At 44.6% G+C, this 22,766-nt stretch overlaps 1 protein-coding gene and 1 long non-coding RNA gene across 3 annotated transcripts in view; both read right to left on the bottom strand.

Annotated features, from left to right (window-relative positions):
• Window position 1: 1 nt before the first annotated feature.
• SHISA6 (shisa family member 6) overlaps window positions 2-22,766 on the bottom strand; it is a 277,765-nt gene continuing 255,000 nt past the window's right edge. The window contains exons 4-6 of one of the 2 annotated variants that reach the window (XM_025428364.3): window positions 6,473-6,529; window positions 2,590-2,742; window positions 2-581 (exon numbers count right to left, since the gene is read on the bottom strand). In XM_025428364.3, coding sequence (XP_025284149.3) covers window positions 31-581; window positions 2,590-2,742; window positions 6,473-6,529 — 761 coding nt within the window. In that variant the 3' untranslated portion in view covers window positions 2-30. The remainder of the gene's footprint in view (window positions 582-2,589; window positions 2,743-6,472; window positions 6,530-22,766) is intronic. The other variant, XM_049110230.1, reaches the window with a different exon arrangement.
• LOC125755117 (uncharacterized) lies at window positions 17,090-21,255 on the bottom strand. Its single transcript, XR_007410762.1, has 2 exons — window positions 19,586-21,255; window positions 17,090-18,133 (listed from the first exon to the last, which is right to left on the bottom strand). It is a non-coding gene; the product is annotated as an uncharacterized LOC125755117 (long non-coding RNA).

Genomic DNA, 22,766 nt, shown 5'->3' with positions numbered 1-22,766 from the left:
CGCCCCCTCCCCGCGGCCCCGCCCCGCCAGTCACACGGTGACTTCCGTCTTGCTGGCTGTGTAGCAGGTGTGGTGGCCCGGGATGTAGTGCAGCTGCTCCACCGTGTTGTGTCTGCGGGAGGCGAAGGCCTGGCGCTTGGCGGCCGTCTGGCTCTTGCCCAGGGTGGCATAGGAGTTACTGGAGGCACTGGGATGGGAGTGCATCTTGGTCATGCGGTACCGGTCCAGCACGGGCGTGGACACAAAGACGTCCGTGTGCGAGATGGCCCGCGACAGGGACTGCTCGGGGAAGGCCGTCCGCTCCGGGGACAGCAGCGGGTCCTGGGAGTGCAGGCGCTCCGTGGACAGCAGCTGCTCGTCGGACAGGATGCGGTCGTAGGGCAAGCCGAAGTCGTCCGGCAGGCCCCGCTCTGGGGACAGAACCCTGTCCTGCGACATGGCCCGGATGGGCCGGCGGGGTCGCTCGCGGGGTAAGGGCTTCTGCTGGGACATCTGGATGACATTGAGGGGCAGGGTGCCACGGGCGGCCAGGTCAGGCAGGTGCCGCCTCCTCATGTAATACTCATCAGCTTCCTTGTCAGCTGGAGAGAGAGAGAGGAGAGAGAGAGAGACAGTGAGAAGTCAGTTGAGGTGACACGAGGACTAACCCCCAACTCTGGAGCCCCGACAGGTGGAGTGCTTCTCCACCAAATGTGCAGAACCAGTCCCCAGAGGTCTCCTTAAATGCAGATTCCGATTCAGACCTCCTGGCCTGGAGCGGACCTGAGAGGCTGCACCTCTCACCAGCTCCCCGGCAATGCTAATGCCCCTGGCTCAGGGTCGCTTTCAGTTTCCAGGGACGCAGGTGCCCCCAGAAGGTCCCCAGAGGCAGAGTTGATGGCAAGGCCGAGCCCCTGAAATCCTGCTCCAGAGCTATGTCGACCATACCACGGTCCTGAAACAGAACGGCTCCGGCTAAAACACTCAAGAAGCAGCTGGTGGCCTTCCAATGAGATTTGGAGCCTCTCTCCAAGGAAGCTGGGTTGCAGAGCCAGACTCCTGCTACAGTCAAGTAAGATGCTCCAACCAGGAGGCACTTGTGGAAATGCTTAGCTGGTAACTTAGGAACATAGTAACACCTCCTCTGAAGCAACAGCCAGTGCATAGGAAACAGTTGCACAGGCCTCAGCCCCACTCACACAGAATCAAGCCTACAACCACTTCACATGTGCCCACAATATGAGCAGGCCAGAGCCATCCTCTCTGTGGACCACATTCAATGCTCTGCCCTCTGTCCATCCAGGAGGCCCTCCCACGCTCACACGGACTGCTATACCCTTGAACTTACCTCGGACACACACCTGCCTGCTTTGCCCCAAATTTCAGGAATGAGGCTTCCTACCATCCTCAAAATCTCTGCAGGATGTGGAGATGCTGACTGCTCCACACTTTTCCCAGAGGATCACGGGTGGGTAAACCTTGCCTCCTTCTTCCCCACCATTCACCAGATTCCTCAGATCATCAGGGACCCCCACTTCTAGCCACAGAAATTCACTATTTCACCATGGAAGTGGCTGAGTAGATCCACGGGATGAACTCCATCAGGGTAGGTTACCCTGTAGCATCAAGGTCAAGCAAAGGCTCAGCCCCGCAGTTGGGTGGTCATTAAAATAGACCCATGGGGACATGGAGGCAGAAGGTCCAAGGGTCAGAAAGCTAGGAAAAAAGAGCTCTCTGGCCATGTACCTTCTTGACATTTTAATGGGTCTCAAACCCACCCATGTCCAGAGTCTTCTTAGATTCACATGGCAGAGCCGAGGTTACTGCACAAAATGCACTCGATGAAATGAGGTGCATGCATGGGAGTCTGGAATCTCAGGTTCTTAAGACAGTGTTGGCTGGGTTAGGGAGGGAGCTAGTTTCTGGGCCCTTCAAAGGGAAGTCTCTGGTGTGTGTGTGTGTGTGTGTGTGTGTGTGTGTGGTCTCAGAGAAAGCTATGGGACTGGTAGCCTCCACTCCAAGATAAGCTAGAGCTTGACGAAGGCTCACTGTTTGAAGGTGGCAGGTGCTGGCTGAGGCTGGAGAAGGGCTTTCTCTTGCAGGTAAATGGGTACATGTGTTGAAGTGCTGACTCTCACAGAAAAGTAGATTTGAGAATTCCATGGCCTCTGTCCTATGGGTAAGTAGATCAATCCAAGGATTCCGTGGCCTGTATTCTATAGGAAAGTGGATCTGAGGATTCTGTGGCCTCTGTCCTATGGGAAAGTGGATCCAAGGGTTCTGTGGCCTCTATCCTATGGGGAAGTGGATCCGAGGATTCTGTGGCCTCTGTCCTATGGGAAAGTGGATCCGAGGATTCCGTGGCCTCTGTCCTATGGGAAAGTGATTCCAAGATTCTGTGGCTTCTATTCGATTTGTAGGCAGATGGATTCAGGCCACCATAAAGAACAAACACAGGGGCTTCCCATCCTCTTCTTCCAAGCTATACCTCATTCTTTATTCTCAGCACTCCACGTCTGTCCCCTCAGGTGCAGAGCAGGAGAGAAAAACATAGGATGATGCCACAGAGGGCCCAGAGGCAAAGCCCAAGCCCGAGAAACCCCCACTTACTTAGCCTCTTCAGGGATGAATATTTGCTGGGGTGGGTCTTCACTGCTGACTCATAGGATGGGGGTAGGTGGGCCAAGTTCTGGAAGGAGCGGGAGAAAGAGAGGTCATAGGGCTCCGTGGCCGATGTCAGGATGTTGTTCATCCGTGGCTTCTCTGCAAAAGAAGGGAGGGGTGCATGGCATTAGCCAGGACAAAGGGCAGGCAGGGCCAAGGAAGGTCCAGATTCTATCTCTCCTCATCCTGCTTTCCTGGCCCCCCCGCCACTGTGCTAGAACACAGGTGGTGCTGGTGACTCAGTTTCCCTCATACCCAGTTCCAGTTGTCTACAAGCCTAGTGGCAGGTGCTGTTTTAGCCATGCTGGGGAGTTGCCCTTCCTTTAATGGCAAACTCCTCTGTATCTGATGAAGACGTATGCCTGATAGAGCTGAGGGGGGTCATAAAATTGTCTACTTTGGTGTGAAAGTTCCATCTTTTACCTCCTAGCTCTCAGGTTCAGAAAAATCTGAATTTGAAATAGGTAGAGTGACTGGTCTTGTCCACAGACCCATAGACCTGGGTCTAGAACCCCAGCTCCACTGAGACTCCATCCCACATGGCCCATGATGTCATTCTATCCCTCACATCACCGCTTCTGCCTTAGACCTCCCCAAGCCCTGAGCCCCACAAGTCACTGTGAGCTCCAGAGCCATTTCTTCCTCCTCCAAGCCCTCCCCCTGAAGGCCCCTTGGCTATCTCTGAGCCACTGGAGGAAAGAATGTAGACAAAATGCTTAGCACATAATTTCCTTTTTCTCCCTCCTTCCCTTGAGCTAGAACCCTGAGATTCCAAAATCTGAAGAGAGAGAAGGGAGTGTATTCAATGCCAGACTGGAGGGGGGGGGAGGACGGGGGGGAGTAGTGGAAGAGAAGATGTGCAGGTGATGAGGTGGATGAATAATGAGGTGAATGAGCTGAGCTGGGCTCTGTGGTTGGGGCAAGAGAGGAGATGCAGGTATGGGCAAGGGAGTGGTTGAGAAGGAAGGAAGCAAGCAGGCCTTGCTGCTTGATTGACTTGCTGTGTGTCAGCAAGATGTCAACAGGTACTGCTGGAGAAACAGTGGTACCATTCCCCAATATGAGGCAGGCAGGTGGCTCTCTCATTGTCCCTCCCTCCTCTTTGGTTTGGGACCCCCAAGAAGGGCCAGGCTGTGGCTCCCCTGCCTCTTGGCAAAGAGAATGCCAAACTCTGGAAGTCAGGGATTCTGTGAAGTAGGAGACAACGAGGAGCACCGCTAGACTCGGTCCAAGGGCAGCCTTGCTACAGGGAACTCCCAGCTTCTCTATCCTTCCTGCCTTCACTGGTCCCCCCAAATACTGGAGATGAAGCTAGGGGAGCCCAGCCAATAAGCTGGTGTTCATGCCAGCTTGGTACATATGTGAGGGGGTGAGGGACGCTCTACATCCCCGAGAGATCAGAACATGCTGTACAGAAGAGCCTCCCTGGCATGGATCGGGACAGATGCCAGGAAGTGGAGTGGGCAGGAAGCTGGGAGCACTGCTATCGGAGCTGGGTAACAGCCACTAGTCCCCTAGCTCTCGTTTCTTCACTTTTGGTGATGCTGGGGAGGATGATGCTCCCCTCTCCCTGTTGGTATCATATTCCCACTGAGGGCACAGCTCAGGTCACCTGCATCCAAACGCAACATTTCTGGATGCTCTTACCAACCCCCACTTCGCCCTCCCCACTGTTCTTCAGCTCATGCTGCTGAGCCAAGGCCAGCTCTTTTTTGTCTTCTGCCTCCACCATGACTACCCCTGTCTTCTTGTTCATGCGCTCTCTCCTAGTGCCATGCCCTTCCTTACTCATCTTCTGTCCAAATTCTCTCTTCGCTCAAGACTCTTCGCTATGGCAATGTCACATCTTCTCAGCCCGTGGTGATATCTGGTCTTCAAGCCCCTATTGCTTTTCCAGGCAATCCCACCCAGTTGAGTGCCTATGTGATCTCTAATCATTTGACTTGAGCCAGTCTTGTTGATCGCCAAAGATAGCCATATCCTTGACAGCAAAAACTTGCTTTCTAATTGGTCTGATGCCTCCATAGTGTTTGGCCCTAAATAAGGATCCAATTAATGCTCTTTGGTTAATCAAGTTGACACAGGACACATTCCCCTTTAATAGTCACTCTGCTAGCTCCTGGGGGAAAGTGTAGCCTCCAAGAAACAGATACAGAGAAAACTCTGCTTCTACCAGGCTGTGAGTTGCTCAAGGTCAGGGACTAGATCTATCTACCCTCACCTCCTTGTAACAGGTGGAAAAAGAAGACAGGGAGAGGAACAGGGAAGAATGGCTCTTCCTTCTGTCCTCAGGAGGCTGTGCTTGTGTTGGCCACTTCTGGAGAAAACCAGCTGCTACTTATCCTTCCAGAATGTTCAGGAGCAAGCAGAGCACTCCTCGCTTGCCTCTTCTGGCTCCTCTTCCTGCTGCTGCGTCATCACCATGGGCATCCCCCAGGCTCTCGGCTTCTGCCTTCTGCTTTTCTCTTTCAGCCTTCTCACACAAAATGGGCCCCCCCCCCCAACTCCCAGGGCATCTGTTCCTGCTTCCAAAGCATAACTTACATCTTCAGCCGTAACCTGACTCCAGACTGCATGTCTGCATTTCTAGCTGCCTGCTGAGTCATTTTTCTTAACTACCCTATGGTCCCCTCCAGCTTTAGAGGTCCAGATCCAAATTCACCGTTGACAGCTTCCTCTCCTCTATGCCCTAGCTGCCTTCCTACCTCTTCAGATTGCGTCCCAAAGAACCCCCACTCTTCTCATTGATCATAGCTTGGCATTTTATTCACAGTTGACTCTCATCAGCCATATTCAGCGAGTCACTACTCCACCACGTTTCATATCTGAACCTTCTGTCTTTTCCTATCGTCCACATCATTGCTGGTAACCTGCTGCTTCTTAACTGATCTACAATGTCTTCCAGTTCTGGTTTATCCCAGATCCCGCAACCGGAAATGGCTTATTAAACTATCGCTTTCATCACAAATTTCCACTAGGAGCCTAGTCCTAGAGGGGGGGCCATGAGAATAGTCCAGTTCTGTCCTAATTACGATGCTCAACACCTCAATGCTGACGCAGAGCATGATCTCCCAGAAGAGTGGTCAATCTCTCTGCCAAGCGAGCTGCAGATTTTATCTTTGAGTTTCTTTCTCACTAAAATTTAATGATGTTTTCACTCCTTCAGAGCAAAGACAGAAGGATGACTGATAGCTCGTAATTTACATGGCTGTCTTATGTTATACCAAGTTTCAAGCAGGTACCAAAAATAGTTTTCCTCTGCAGTTCCAGATGTTAAAGTTGCAATCTGGCAGGAGGAGGTTATGAGAAGGAAGCGTGGTTTTGTAAACCTTTGGAGCCATGCTCCTGCTCCTAAATTCTACAACCTGCTGCTTCCTCACCCTGCCAAGGGGCTACCGCTCAGGTCCCCCAGTTTGGTTTTGAGTGTTAGCAAACCTTAACTGGCCTGGGGTGGATTGATAGAATGTATGCCAAGTCACATGCTATTAGTAAATGGTACCACGAGCAGCACTGGGCAAAGGAGAGTGCTCACCCCTTGCTGTGAACATATGGAATTTATGACTGCAAGAAGTGATCTGGATCACACATGAGAATGGGGTAGGGAAGGGTCTCACTCCTTCCCTTTCACAGTGGAAGATCACTCCAGTTCCAGAGGTGGGACATGAGGGGACAACGGTCTAAGCATGGGACTGAGCCATCATGGGCTCCTTGCATCTCCTGGGCTTCAGTGAATCATGACCATATGTCTGATGCCTGATGGACATCAGTCATCAGGATGGAGCCAGTAAGAATGGGGATGGACTGTGAAGTGCCCACAGCCGTCTCTCACCATGTGTAGGGGTCTGGGCAGCACTGCTTAAAATCGGGTGGTTATACTGATGATCACCTGGAAATCATAGAAAAGAGAAGTTTAAAGAAAAGTTCAGGCATTCCATTGTCTCTCCCACACAACTCTCTTGACCTCTACTAGGCTTCTCTGAGTCCAAGGAAGCCCTTCTGCAAAGCCTGGGCCCTTTGATGCCCTGGAAATGTGAAGGGCAGGAGGCAGTGTGTTGGGCGCATAGAACCTTCCCCTGCTACTGGCATCTCTCTCCTTCTCTGTCACCATGGAGACCCACCCACATCTGTACCTCTGGTTGACCGGCAACAGAGGTTTGTTGGGAGCGGAGGTGGGTGGAGAAGAAGGTTGGAGACTAAGGGGCATTTGGCAAGTAAATACGCATGGGGTGGGGAACTGGGTAGGGGAAGTAGATCCTTTTAGGGGGAGGAGTGTTTTAGGGTGGGGTTAGCCAGAAAGAGAATGCCCTTTATGGGGCTTTGGTTTGTCCTGAGCCTTTGTTTACACATGTCTGAGTGCAGCCCAAGATGGGGCAAGCTGATGTGAACTGTCCACTGCTTGGGATCACAAGCCCTGGGTTCTAGGCTCTGTGCCTCTAAATGACACAGCCCAACATTTCGAAAGCATTTATTTTTGTTATAAATGCAAAGTCCACATGGATTGAACAAGTCACAAAATTAATAGAGTCCCAGTTGCCAAAGCCCAGAGTTCCAAGGCATTCTGAGGGCTCCTAAAACTGAATGCAGGTGTGATTTTGCCACAAAAGCACTCTTCGGCCCTGTGTTTTTACTTCAACATTGTATTTTTTGCATCTGATTTCAACTAAAACAAGGGGAAAAGGAGGCATGAAGTCCTTGCTTTAGTTTATCTAAACCATGATTTACAGTCATGCCATCCTCTGGAGGCTCAAAGATCTGCTTCTGTTTCCTTACGTATTGCTTTTGAAACCATCTTTTCTACCCCTGGCATTGAAGCCTCTGGCTGCTCAATATTCAGCTCCCTCACCAGATCCTCTTTCTTCTCGTATTTTCGACATACTGGTGTTTCACAAAGGCTCTACCTTCTTGCCCAAACTGATAGTTCTCAAATGTACACCTCTCGTTCCAGGTCCATCTGGTCTGTAGGGTTCAATTATAAACAGCTTAGGGACATGTGTTGAAATTCCTGCCCTTAGCCCAAACCACCGTGTCCCAAATTGACCTGAGCATTCTCATCGTTTTATTGTCCAATGGTCAAGCCTCTGTCTGGCTGTTTCATGGGCTTGCAATGTAGAACCCCAGTCATGGTCCATCATTTCCCTCCCTTTACCTACCATCTCTGAGACCCCAAATCCTGTTCTTAAGCCACCTCCGAAACCCAGGCCCATGATCTATCTTTTCATCCAGATTCTTCTTAGCTCTAGTTCCTGTCCATTTCCAAGACACTGGGTACTCCTACTAGGCAAAATTTCCCCTACCCATGGAATCATCATGACATCATTCCTTTGGTTCAGACCGTCCTCTTTAAATAGTCATGGACACCATCCAATGGGGGCGTGGGTTTGAGCAGCAAGCCAGAATTTCTCACATCACAGTATTCTTTCCTCCCAAGACAGATTATGAAGTTACATCCAGGGGAAAAACTTTTTCCAAAGGTTGTATCAATTCTACACCAGACCTGAATTTAAGCAAGAGGAGAGAATCCAGGAAGGGAGATAAAGAATATATATATTTCCCTTTTTGCTTGTCTTCCAGAGGCAAGGAGAAAACCGGTGTCACTGCTTTCTGTTATTTATTTATTTATTTATTTATTTATTTATTTATTTATTTTGGTTTATTTGTTTTTAGGCAATATGGCAGCATCAGAGAGATAGTTGCAACAAATGGAAGAGCCCAGGTGGAATGGTGGAGAGTATATGTACATATACATATGAACATTTAAGTTCCTTTTCTTTGCTACTATAAATATGCTGCGATGAATAGCATCATACATTTGTTATTTTGCACAAATAGGAACACTTCTAATCTTCCATTTTAGAATCTAGGTGCCACCGAAGAAAGCAGCATCGAATATGTTGGCAAATTGAACACCAATAAAAAATACATTTATACATACATATAAAAAGAAAGCGGCATCGATTCAGGTTCAGTTAGTCATTCTTGGTCACCAGCTGTGCTCTGTGTTTTGTGCTACACACATAAATTTTTGAAAACTAATATTCATACTGATTTTGATCTGAATCTATGTTACTGGGCCACCAATTTCCAAATGGTAAAAAAAAAAAAAAAAAACTTTAAATATCTCATTTGAGGTGGTCCTGATACTTTTTCTTTACAGATGAGTTTGCAAGTAGGATAGAGGTCTTGCATTTAGATATTTTGTTTACAAATGCAATGCTTTTCCTTTTGTTTGAATCAGTACTTTGAATGTTTTGCTAACATTCAATTAAGGAAAGAAATTTAAATCACAAAGAAGAAAATTAAAACTGTCTTAAACTAACCACCATGACACTTTGTTATATTTTCTTTTGTTTCTCTCCCCTTGTAAATTACTATGTGTATGTTTACATTCAGACACACACACACACACACACACACAATATAACAATGAATTACCTTTTGCATTTGTCATTTTGCACAAGTGAGAATCAGCTGTCAGCTCTAAAATTGGAGAAAAATACGATGATTTGATCCTATTTGTGCAAAATAACCAATGTATGAGGTTAGTCATTGCAGCATCTTTATAATAGCAAATAAAAAGAACTTAAATGTTCATATGTATATGTAGATATACACACATAGATAAATACATACAGTTTCCACAGATGTAAGTGTCCCAAATATACTACTTTTAATCTGTTTCCTTTATACTTAATGGACAATCTACCTTGAATATATTTTCACATTTTGAAATATTCCTTGAAATATTTTTTTTAGATTTTCTTTTTAATTCATGAGAGTCACAGAGAGAGGCAGAGACACAGGCAGAGGGAGAAGCAGGCTCCACGCAGGGAGCCCAATGCGGGACTCGATCCCAGGACCCTGGGATCACGACCTGAGCCAAAGGCAGACGCTCAACTGCTGAGCCACCCAGGCATCCCTCCTTGAAATATTTTATATGGTTTCACAATAGTCCTTTCTTTAGAATAGTCTATAGTATATAGCTAGAACTTAAGCATAATATGTTTATTTCATAGATGTAGTTAAACATTCCCCTATTATTGTATATTTAGAATGTTTTAAAGTTCAGTAATGTTACACCAAACAACCTTGAACACCAATCCCTGCCATGTCTTATTTCCTTTGGCAACTAATGAAAAGCAGTCTTTCTAGGTCAACACACTGTAAACTGCCCAGCCAAGTGATGAAATGGATTGACAGACTGACAGATTTCCTCCTACTGAGCCATTCGTCTCTTCCTGGGAATTCTCTTATTTGATTTTGGTGTCATAGTCTTTCATTAAAACACTGGATTCTATTTGTATATATTTTACTTATAAATTTTTGAAGATTTATTTATTTATTTGAGAGAGAGAGAGACAGAGAGTACCTGCCAGTGAGGGAAGGGAGAAAGAGAATCTCAAGCAGACCCCACCCCCACCGTGGTAAGCATGCAGCTGGAGGGGCGGGGCTCACTCTCACAACCCTGAGATCATGACCTCAGCCAAAACCAAGATTCCAATGCTTAATCAAATGTGCCACCCAGGCGCCCCTTGCATATGTCTTATTTAGTTCATACATACTCATAAAGTTTGTCTTTTTCTTGTGCATCAAGTTAGTGCATCCAGATAATGGTTTTGTTAAGCCAGCTGTATAACATTCCATTTTTCTGTGTGCCCTGAAACTATTAATATAGCACTTGAGATACCTGTTCTTTGGAAGTTTGGAGGAATGCAATAATAAATATGTCTGGTGTCTTTGGGGGGAACTTTTCTGTTAGTACCATAGTAGGATGATGATTTATTGTTTCATTGACCGCACAACAAAAAAATTGGGAGATGGATGTTGTATCCATTTTTTAATAAAGATTTTATTTATTTATTCATGAGAGATAGAGGGAGACAGAGAGAGAGACAGAGACAGAGACATAGGCAGAGGGAGAAGCAGGCTTCATGCAGGGAGTCTGATGTGGGACTCCATTCCGGGACTCCAGGATCACATCCTGGGCCAAAGGCAGGTGCTAAACTGCTGAGCCACCCAGGCAACCCTGTTGTATCCATCTTATATCCAATTTAGAGTTAGGGAATTTAGAGTTAGGGAAACTGAATTTTGCAGAAGTCAAATAATTGGCTTAACAGGTGAAGCCGGGGTGCACACCCAGGCGAGATGGCTCAAAAGCCCACATCCTTAACCATTATGCACACTGCTTCTCACACTCGGCAACATTTTCTTTGCATATTTACCCATTCAGTTTTCCAACTCTAAATTCAACTTGTAATTTCTGTTCTTCTTAAATATATCCATCGGATATTTGAAACTTTATTAGTTTAAAACTATAACATCCCCCCCCCAAAAAAAATCCTGTGTACATGAAATTCCAACTCTTTTCTTACTCTTAATTTTCTATGTTACTGTTTTCTAGATCAGTGATTTATTCATATTATTATTCTTTTCCCAAGAATAATACCCCTTATACATATACATATCAATTCTTTTCTTCTTTCTTTCTTTCTTTCTTTCTTTCTTTCTTTCTTTCTTTCTTTCTTTCCTTTCTTTCTTCTTTCTTTCTTTCTCTTTCTTTCTTTTTCTTTTGTCTTCAAATCTTTATGCTTTTGGCCTTGTTCATTTCTACCCTCCTAATTTTCTTTGGTTTGGTTGGTTTTTGTTTTCTCATTTCTGGGCTCGAATCTTTGGTCCATTTACTTTTCCTCTCTTCTGTTAATATGGTCTTTAGCTCTGATTTGTCTTTGGCATTTTCTTGTGAGTGTCGATACACAATGTTCTTATTGTTGCAATGTCCTAAATGATCTGTAATTGCAGCCTTCATTTTCCCTCTGACCCAAGAGTTCTTTAGTAGAGTGTTGTTACATTTTGAAGTGTTTGGGTTTGTTGGTTTGAGCTTTGGCCCTTAATTTTCTTTTATTTTTTCTCTCTCTTTTTTTTAAGATTTTATTTATTCATGAGTGACACAGAGAGAGGCAGAGGGAGAAGCAGGTTCCTGTGGGGAGCCCGATGCAGGACTTGATTCCAGGACCCCAGGATCATGACTTGAGGCATATACTCAACCATTGAACCACCTAGGTGCCCCTGGCCCCTGTCTTATTGTATTGTGGTCAGAGAACAGGGCCTGTACACTTTCTGCTTTGGGGAATTTATTGATATTTCCTCTGTAGGATACCATAGGATCGATTTTTGTAAATGTTTCGTGCGTACTTAGAGAAGAGGTATATTTTTTTTTGGAGGGTACAAAATGGGCATATATCTATTCAATCAGACACATGAAATACATCATTCAGTTCTTCTCTATACCAATTCACTCGTTGCCTACTTATTCTGTCAAAGAAGGAGGTATGTGTATGTGTTAGGGTCTCCCACTATTTTGTGTTCCTGTCATTTTCTCTTGGTATTTGTCATGGGATTGGTTTTATGTGCTCCCAAGCCATATTATTCAGCACAAAGAGGCTCATGTTGCTTACATCTTCTTTGTGGCTGTCCTCTTTATCAATGTGAAATAATCCTTTCTATCCTATGTAATGCCTTTTTTTTCACCTTTAAGTCCTCACGATCTGATGTTTATATTGCCAACCCAGCTCTTTTGTTTGCATTTGCCTGATAAACTTTGCCTATCCTTTTATATCTAACCTTTCTGTGTCATGTTGTTTTATACTTGTCTCTTGACAGAGCACATAGTTTTTTAAAGAAAATCTGCCATACTTGCTTTGACACTTTGCAGACTGCTTTGAGAGCTAGAAACAAGTCCTCTTGCTTAGAAAGCTGTCCTCCTTTCTTCTTCATTTTTTTAAGATTTATTCATTTGAGAGAGAGAGAGAGAGAGCAAGTAAGAGTGAGTGGTGAGGAGGGGCAGAGGGAGAGAGAGAGAGAAAATCCTCAAGCAGACTCTCCACTGAGCGCAGACCCCAACTCAGGGCTTGATCCCAGGACCCCGAGATCATGACCTGAGCTGAAACCAAGAGTCAGACGCTTAACCAACTGAGCCATCCAGGTGCCCCTCCTTCTATTGTGGCTCCCTACCTTCTGGCTATAGTTGCATGTTAATAGAGGCCAAATTCTAGGTCATGGTTGATTTGACCAGGTGTGACTGTCATGCTCAGCCTAGGCCAATTAGAGCTCTTTTTCCAGAAATTAGGAATTATAAGGGAGGTTTGGTCTCTGCATGGCTGGACCCATGGCATGTAAACTATGTAGCTACGGGCAGTCTCATAGACTTGGAAGAGAGAAGGTCAGCCTTTAGAGACTGTGGCACATTATATTTTACAAAAACAGTCACGGTTCTAGTCCCAGAACATTCCCAGTCCCCCATTAGAGGGAGTATCCTCTTCATCGCCTTGAAACTGGAAGGCCTCCATGATTACGTTAGTGAGCACAATGCAATAGAATACTGTATGACTTCCAAGCTAGGTTGCCAAAGGTCATATGGCTCTCACCTGTCTCTCTCTCTCTCTCTCTTTTTTTTCACCTGTCTCTCTTGAGGCACATCAACCTTGGATCTCAGCCACCATGCTGTAAACAAGTCCAGGCCACATGCAATGGCTATAGGTAAGGGCTGGCAGCTCCAGCTGAGATAAATGTTGCCTTCATTGTATCATTTTCTATGATGAAAAATTTTTTTAATTTTGAAATTATAGATTCACATGCAACTAAAAGAAAGAATACAGATATCTTGTATACCCTTTAGCCAACTTCCTCAGTGGTCACATTTTACAAAACCATAGGCTGTATCAAAACCAGAATATTGACACTGATGCAGTCAGGGCACAGAACATTGCCATCACTAGAAGGAGGGCTTCTTATGGCTCTTCTATAGACATACCCTCTTCTTTCCTGTACCCACCCCCTCACTAACCCCTGGTCACCATTAACCTGTCCATCATTTCTATACTTTTATAATTTCAAGAATATTATATATATGGGATCTTACAGTATGTAGCCTTCGAGATAGGATTCTTTTCATCAAGCATAATTCCCAGAGATCCACCAGGTCATTTCATGTATCAATAGCTCAGTATTTTTTATTGCTGAGTAGTAAATATCCTATGATCTCAGTAACACAGCTTAACTATTCTTCTTTTGAAGGACATCTGGGTTGTTCTCAGTTTTGTTATATTCCAAAGAGAGTTACTAGAAACATTCATGTGCAGATTTTTGTGTCAACGTGTCTTAATTTTCTAGGATAAATGCCTAGGAACACAACCACTGGATTATGTGGTAGTTATATGTTTAATCTTTTAGAGAATGTGCTAAACTGTCTTCCAGATTGGCTGTACCATTTTAAATTCCCACCAGTAATGAATGAGTGATCCAGTTTATCCACATCTTTGTGAGCATTTGGTGTTGCCACAATTTTTTATTTTAGTCATTTTTAGTTAGCTTTGATAGCTGTATAGTGATATCTCATTGTGGCTATAATTTGCATTTCCCTAATGGCTAATGATGTTAAACATCTTTTCATGTGGTTATTTTTCATCTGTACATCTTCTTCAGTGAAATGTCTCTTGATTACTTTTGCCCATTTCTAATCAGATTGTTTACATTTTTCCTATTAAATGTGGAGACTTCTTTTTATATCCTAGATAATCATTACTGGTAGGATATGTGGCTTGTAAATATCGCCTCCCAGCCCATAGCTAAGACAAACTATGTCATCCTTTTTAACAATCTTTTGCAGAACAAAAGTTTTAATTTTGATGAAATCTAATTTATCAGGTTTTTTTTTCTTTTAGAGATTGTGCTTTCAGTGTCAAGTCTAAATCTCTTTTCCAAGCCCTAGGTCCTGAAGATTTTTTATTTTCTTCTGTTTTTTTCCCTCTAGATGTTTTATGTTTTACATTTAAGTCTGTGATCCACTTTGAGTTATTATTATTTATTTATTTACTTACTTATTTTAAGAAAGAGAGAGTTGGCAGGGAGGGGCAAAGGGAGAGGGGGTGAGAGAATCCTAGCCGACTCCGTGTCCACACAGAGCCTGACACAGGGCTTGATCTCATGACCTTGACATCACGACCTGAGCTGAAATCAAGAGTCTGATGCTTAACCAACTGAGCCACCCAGGTGCTCCATTTTGAGTTAATTTTTTATACAAAGTGTGAGATTTAGGTTTAAGTCGAGGACTTTTTTTTCCCCTCTTCTTTTCTTTCTTTCTTTTTTTTTTTCTTCTTTTCTTTCTAATGGCCAATTACTTTGGCGTCATTTCTTGAAAAGGCTCTCTCCTCCATTTAGTTGCTTTTGGATATGTGTCAAAAAAAAAAAAAAAACCCAGTTGGATATATTTGTTTGAGTCCATGTCTAGGTTTTCTATTCTGTTTCATTGATCTACATGTCCTTTCTCTGCCAATACTAAACTATCTCTTTGTTTTCATTTTCAGGAACAGTCTTTTGTTTTTATTGAAGCATAGTTGACACATAATGGTACATTAGTTTCAGGTGTACAACATAGTGATTTGACAACTCTATATGTTATGCTGTGCTCACTGCAAGCATAGCTCCCATCTGTCACCATACAACACTATCACAATGCCATTGACTATATTCTCTATGAATACAAATAGTCTAGATCAATGTAGCTGTATATTTCTTGAAATTGAGTAGACTGATCCCTTCCAGCTTAGTTCTCCTTTTAACAGTTATTTTATCTATTCTAGCTCCTTTATGTTTCCATATAAATTTTAGAATAATATGTTTCCATATAAATTTTAGAATAATACTGGCTATACCTACAAAGACTCTTGTGAGGACATTGATAAGAATTTTGTTAAATATGTATATTATTTTGGGAGAATTGATAGGCTCACTCTGCTGATCTTTCCATCCATGAGCATGGTATGTCTATTTATATGGTGTCACTTAAATTCCTTTGACAATTTTACTATATTTTAAAAGTTGTTTTCTTAGCTATTGCTCTAGGGGTTACAATATGCTCCTTCACTTATTACAATCTTCAGGACTAATTTACTCCCAAAAGCATATGGGAACTTTGCCCCAATATTGCTCCAATGAATCACCCTCCCTTATACTGTCATTGTCATATATATTATCTCTCTATATCTATCTATCATCTATCTATCTATCTATCTATCTATCTATCTATCTATCTATCATCTATCATCTATCTATCCAATACTCTGAAAATTGACCAAAAAGTATACAACAATCTGAGAAGCACTTGTATTTAAGAACTGCCGAACTTCAGGTAGGATAGTGAGAGTTTCTGACATTCCTCCATATATATGTGTATATGTTATACCCAATGATTAGTATTCAAGTTATTGATATACAAAATTCTATATCTTTTCAAAAAGTTAAGAGAAGAAATGAGAAAAATATGTATGGAGTTTATCACATTAATAATGCATTTATCATTTCTGGTGTTTTTCATTTCTTCCAGTGAATTTGAATTACTGTCTAGTATATACTTTTTTTTCAGGCTGTTAAGTTTCTTCAGCATTTATTTATTTATTTTTTTCTTCAGCATTTCTTGTCAGTCAGATGTGCTATCAGAGAATTTTCTTCATCTTTGCTTACCTGAGAATGTCTTCATTGCACCTTCATTTTTGAAGGTTAATTTTGCTATTATAGACTTCTTGGCTGACAGGTGTTTTCAGCACTTTGAATGGGACTTCCCAACTACCTCTGGCCTCCATTACTTTAGATGAGAGTCAGCCATTAATTGTATTGGTTCTCTTTTGTAGGGAGGGCTGGGGTGTCACCCAACACCCCAAATCCAGTGAGTCCCTTTTGACCTGACAGTAGCACAGGTGCCAATACTCACAGCCGTCTCCATCTTGGTGAAATCTGTGCAGTCTGATCTGGGGGGAGGCCAGGAGAATCCCAAGACTGTCATAAACTCTTCACTCCTACCGTAAGTTCATCAGTTTTTCAAGCACAAATGCTTTTCAGATGTTGTAAGCTTTTTGATTGTCCAGAGTACTGAAATGGCTTTTTTTTAAAAAGATTTTATTTATTTATTCATGAGAGACACAGAGAGAGGCAGAGACACAGGCAGAGGGAGAAGCAGGCTCCTTGCAGGGAGCCAGATGCAGGACTTGATCCCAGAACCCCGGGATCACTCCCTGAGCCGAAGGCAGATGCTCAACCCCTGAGCCACCCAGATGCCCCTGAAATGGCTGCTTTTATCAGTTCTGTCCAGCTTCATAGTTACTTTATGGGGACAGGATTTGTTAATGGTCTCAACGGGCCACGGCCAGCTTCCCCTAGATGCTTGACATACTCTCCCCAACTCCCTGTTTCTCAGCCAGGCTGATGTAGTCTCTCAAGTAGCCTAAGACCTCAGTGCTCAAAGAGATGCCAGGATGGAGATCAGGAGGAAAGGGGAGTCTGACTGGGTCCTCAGTCTCTTGGGAGCATGAAGATGCTTTAGAGTCTTTCAGTATTAGTAAAATCCCAAACACATTTTAGACTAAACATTTTGTATCCAGGGAAAGTGAGACCTGTGTCCAGATTTCATACACACTCACACACTTTAATAATTAGAATATTGGCTGGAAAAACTCATTTTTTGGTATAGAAGACACATCCTAGGAGCACTTAATAGGTTCCAAAGTTCCTTTACCTTGGGATAAAGGGAATTACTTGTTATTAGCTGAGACATTATCGGAAATAGAGAAAGATTCCACAGGGGGCTTTTTGCTAGCTTTGCCTTGAGTGCAAGCTCAATGGCTCTCCACCTCCACTGGGTGGGGACTGGGCAATGGTGATTCCATGTGAAGACCATCTTGTGTTCGCATCAGAGCTGGCACCCACTGAGTACCTCCATGACAGTGTTCCCAAAACTGGCTCCCGAAAATCTTGTGGATTCCTTGGAGGCACCTCAAGGGCTCCTGTTTAAAAATAGAGTCTAAGGGTACCTGAGTGGCTCAGTTGGTTAAGCAACTGTCTTCAACTCAGGTCATTATCTTGGGGTCCTGGGATCAAGCCCTGCATCAGGTTCCCGACTCAGCGGGGAGTCTGCTTCTCCCTCTCCCTCTGCCCCCTGCTTATGCTCCCTCTCGCTCTCAAATAAATAAAAATCTTAAAAAAAAAAAAAGAATAGAGCCTAGTGGGTGGTGTTTTAGCACTGCCTACCCATCACTACTCCCCTACCCTCGACCCTTGCCTCATCCAGAGCAGCATGGTTTCCATCTGTCTTCTATATTGGTCTTCTACCTACAATTTCACTTGAACAGTTGCAGTCTTTAAAAGTGTAAAAATCAATGGATCAAATTTGGCTACTTCATTTTACAGGTGACACAAGAGGCCCAGAGAAGTGAAGTGATCTGCCCAGTGTCATGAAATTGGTGGCAGAGAAAGGACTAGGTCATAGGCTTTATTTTTTTCATGACATATCATTATCAGAAAGCTTTCACATTATTTAAAAACTCTTGTGTTCTCCAGCAGAGGTTCCAAGGAGCTGTGATTTTCTGGTTGCTCTGCCCCTCTTTGCTGGCTGCACTTGGCTGTCAGTGTGTATCAGGCTTTCCTGAAATACATCCTCTGAATTCTGGGGGTGGGGAGAGAATGGAGAATGGTTCTGGATCAAAGCAGCTTTGGATCTTACAGACTGCATCTTTCCTTTTGGATATTCACCAGGCATGACAAAGGGAGATGAAAAGTCTAGTCATAAATCATCCATCTTATTAATTACTTGACATGGAGAATTTTTTTTCACCTAACACAGTTAGGGTACAGACAGGAAACAGATACACATCCAGTTGGGTATTTAGGGGGACTTTAATAAAGGACTATTTGCAAAGATATGAGCAGAACACTAGGGAACCCATAAGGAATAGTGTGGTACCTTGGATGAGGAAAAGTGAGGGGCTTTATTCAAAGTGGGTCTGAGTAGTGAAATAGGGCAGTGGCTCTGGAACCCGAAGTGGGAGGGAAGTTGTGTGGACAGGGCTCCCTGAGCTTTGGTTGAGAGCTACAGTCAAGGGCCCATGAATGTACCAAGAGGTAGTGTAGGAAACAGGTACCCCATTGTCATTCTCTTCCATTCTTTTATCTTTCCAGTACTCCCCATTTACTAAAGCCAACTGACATCCATGGAGCAAGATAGCCCTACAAAGCAATCCATAAAGGCTAGCACCCAGAAGACTGACTAGGGTATGGAGTCGATATGGAGGGTCAAATAGAAAAACTTTCCAGCATAGACTTATTAACTCACTCTGACAAATGCTTTAAGTTCATTCTGAAGATGGTCTTTCAGGGGCACTTGGGTGGCTCAGTCTGTTAAGGATCTCCCTTCAGCTCAGGTCATGATCCCAGGGTCCTGGGATCAAGTCTCGCATCAGGCTCCCTGCTCAGCAAAGAGTCTGCTTCTCCCTCTCCCTCTATCTGCTGCTCCCCCTGCTTGTGTGCTGGCTCTTTCTCTCTCTCAAATAAATAAATAAATAAAATATTCTTTATTTTAAAAGATGGTCTTTGGAGGCAGATGGTGTTCTAGGTAATGGATGGAGTTTTGGGGTGTGTGGGTAGCTAGGTATTGATGCAGAAGGAAGACAGAACTCATGATGTACAAAGAATAGGAAGGCTAATGATCCCGAGATTTTGCCTGGAGCTCCTCTCCACGGCAAGGTGCACACGGTCTGCTAGATTTGGCATCCCTGTCTCTCCCTGGACTTATCAACGGATTGCATCTCCTCTCCCTCAATCACCTGTCTCCCCCTCCCCCTCTCCCTTCAGGGAGTCCTGGGCCTTGGCACAGTGCCCAGTCAGGTCCATCAGCCTCCTGATGGATTGAGCTGGATAACATAACAATTAATTAGCGCTCAGGACTCATCGATCGATGCGCTGACAAGACTATAAAGTGACAAAACAATCTCCATCTGGGTGCCAAGGCTGCTGGAAGGGAGCAGAGAAGTAGGGCGGGGCCCTCCACTCCCCACCTGCTGTGGGCATGTGGACCATGGGCAGTTAACTGGCCTCTTAGAGTCAGATCGTCCCCCCTCACCTCTGCAGCCATGAAGGTGCTGTTGCTGACAGTGGGTGTCCTCACACTGCGGACTGGTTTAACAGCAAGGGGACTTGGCCAGTTTCCTCTGCGGAATCAATAAATCGAGGGCATGTATGTGTGCACACACACTCGTGCCTGTGTGTTCGCTCGTGTGTGTGTGTGTGTGTGTGTGTGTGTGTCTGGAAGGGGAGTCAGGGGAAGAGAAGGATGATAAGGTGTTGGACCTCCTTGGGGACAATTCAGTGGCAGATGTAGCAAAAGGAACTTCTGTCGCAGTGAGTCACAGAAAGGTTTGTAGAGGACTGATAATACCCAAAGTCATAAGCGATGGCTCCATCCATGGGGATCTTGAAATAAAACAGAGGTAACACGCACATTGGTTATAGATTCTCAGGTCTTGGGTCCCATCGCCACATGCTGGAATTGCTAGGATAACCTCCTGATTTCCTTCCAGGTTCCAGTCTCGGGTCCTGGGGGGTCCGCTTTGTACACTCCAGCCAGATGAATCATTCTTAAATGCTAATGTCACCCTTGCCATTAGCATGCAAATATCACAAACTACCAATAGGTTAAAACTTAGATGCCTCTGGAGCATATTTTTTAAAAGAATGTCCTAAAGATTCACCCAAGGAATTCATTAAAAACTTCTGGGCCCTTCTCCCCACCCCATGAATTATGATTTAGTTGATCTAAGACCAGTTCCAGGAATTAGCATTTCAAAAGCATCCAGGTGATACTTCTGCAGCTGGAATTGGGGATCCTCCCCCCTGAGGAATGCTGTCCCATGTCACTGCATTTTCAAAGGCGTGTGTGGTCTAGGACCGCTTACGTGCTGTCCCCAGCACCCATCACCACTTCAGTGCTCTGCTCAGAAACATCTTCCACCGGGACTGGTCTCCCTCTCCTTACCTCCCTTCAAACCCTTCCAATCCTTGAAGATAAAATGCTAGTGTCATCTTCCCAAAGTCATCCTCAGGCCCTTCCATGAGTGAGATCCTTGCCCTTCTGATAACTGATAAATTTATTACCATCACCATTTGCTCCATCACATGTAATTTTGCCTTTTCCCTTCTCTTTCATTCACTTTTTCAAAGATGACTGAACACTTCTGTGTGGGAGGCGCTTCTCCCCAACTATGAATACATTGGAAATTTCTGGAGGTGGGGATCAATCACACGTCTTTCGTGTTTACCTTCACCAAATTCTCTCTGGGCTGGGCTCCTTGGAGGCACTTGTGCAGGTTTTCTTTTTTCTTTTCTTTTTTTTTTTTTTTTTCTGGATGATGAATGGATGAGTAAATGAATCAAGTCTTGAGGCAGAAGAAAATGGGCAAGAGGCCATGGTGATGATACTTGATTGCCTGTCCTACTTTCTATGTTCTTGTTTTTCACCCTCTCCTTCATGCTCAGAGTGGCAGATTTTCTGGGCCTATGGCCAGGTTTGAGGGTTGTAATATTTTAGATGTGTCTCAGTGTTAAGTGTGTGTGGAGTAAGACACCCCTGCTTCCCTACCTCAAATCCAGCCCATGCTTTCACTTCTTGAGGATTAGTTGCCCTTCTAATGCAACATCATTCTTTTAATCTTGGTGGTATGAAGAGGTTAAAGTAGGAGGGCAGGCCTGTGATTCATGGTGTCAGAAGGTGGTACTACTCCCAGGCTTCCTGGCCAGTTGCCAATGACATTGTGAGGTCATAGATTCTTGTGCTCCTCTCCATTTACACTCCTCCTCCATGTCTCCATCTTCCGTTGCTTCAGAAGCTTTGGCACAGGGTCCCCTGGGTCCTACACCTGGGAGTCTGGCTTTGTGTGAACACCTCCCCACTTCGAGCAGGGATTTTAATTTTCAAGTCAGCCTGAGTTGTCATGCCCACACAGGAAAACAACATGTCTTCTCCCAGCTTCACTTAAAAGGACAAACTTTAGGTTTCCCTAGGAGAGCTGCCTGCCACCTGCCGTGATCCACTTCTTCAGGACAGCTTCGGCTCACTTGAGCCTGGAGGCACCCGAGTTGTGTTTGTTCTGCTGGTGGTTATTGTAATCACCACAAGAGGAGTATTTACTGTCCCTTCTGTTTCAGGGGACTAATCATACTCCTGGCAATAATGACTCAAGCAAATCCCTGAGAGCTATTTTAAATCATACCCGTGGAAAGTCGACCTTGGAATGCCCTGGAAATACCTGGGAGTGGGATGAGATATAAGTGCTAGGGATGTGATGGGGGGGATCTGGGAGATGGTGGGGTAGCCTTGGCCTCTGACAGTGGGCCAAGCTGGCACATCAGGTGTGTTCTTTAAAGAGGTTTCAGACTTGGGGCACCTGCGTGGCTCAGTGGTTGAGCATCTGCCTTTGGCTCAGGTCAGTGATCCTGGGGTCCTGGGATCGAGTCCCACATCAGGCTCCCCGCAGGGAGCCTGCTTCTCCCTCTGCCTGTGTCTCTGCCTCTCTCTCTGTATCTCTCATCAATAAATAAAAAAAAAAAAGAGGTTTCAGACCTCTGATGTTCCCTCAGAAAGGGATGTGTGGTGAGAGTCTCTGGCAAATCCCAGACTCTCCTCGCCCCCACCCACAGGCACCCCTTCCTACAACTGCCCTCCAGTAGTGCTTGGTCTATGCACCTAACCCATCTACCAGGTGACACAAAGTAGCCCAATATCCCAAAAGGTGACTCTAGTTGAAATAACTAGAACAGAAGGACGATTGGTATTTAGAGGGCATGCAGTCTTTTGGGAAACCCCAAAATATCCTAAATGAAAAGTAGGTTACCAGAGGATCTGTATCCATCCTGTAACTACTATGAGCCATGAGTATATCTGACATAGTATCATATTTTTCTTTAAGAAGTGGATTTTTTTTTTTTGGTGATCTGGGTCCATTTTTAACCTTCACATTTGTTCTGGACATTACAATACCCACAGGAAGACACTCTAAGCCCGGTACCTGGCCCTAGGAACCACGTGCATTGCTATCTCAACACAAATGGAGTTTTTCTGTGTTTGGGCAAAGATAATTTTTTTTTCCTGTCTGCTACTATTTCTTGTGTTAGACACTTAGTATGCTAAGTAATTTACAAGTATCATGGCCCTGAAACCTCACAAAAATTCTGTGAGGTCATTTACATTTTATAGATTACACTCGGTTGCCCAAGATTTCACAGAAAGTAAGTGGCTGAACCTGGAT

Source organism: Canis lupus, chromosome 5 (assembly GCF_003254725.2).
Source record: "Canis lupus dingo isolate Sandy chromosome 5, ASM325472v2, whole genome shotgun sequence".
Classification (NCBI taxonomy): Eukaryota; Metazoa; Chordata; class Mammalia; order Carnivora; family Canidae; genus Canis; species Canis lupus.
This window is presented reverse-complemented; position numbering and strand designations above follow the sequence as displayed.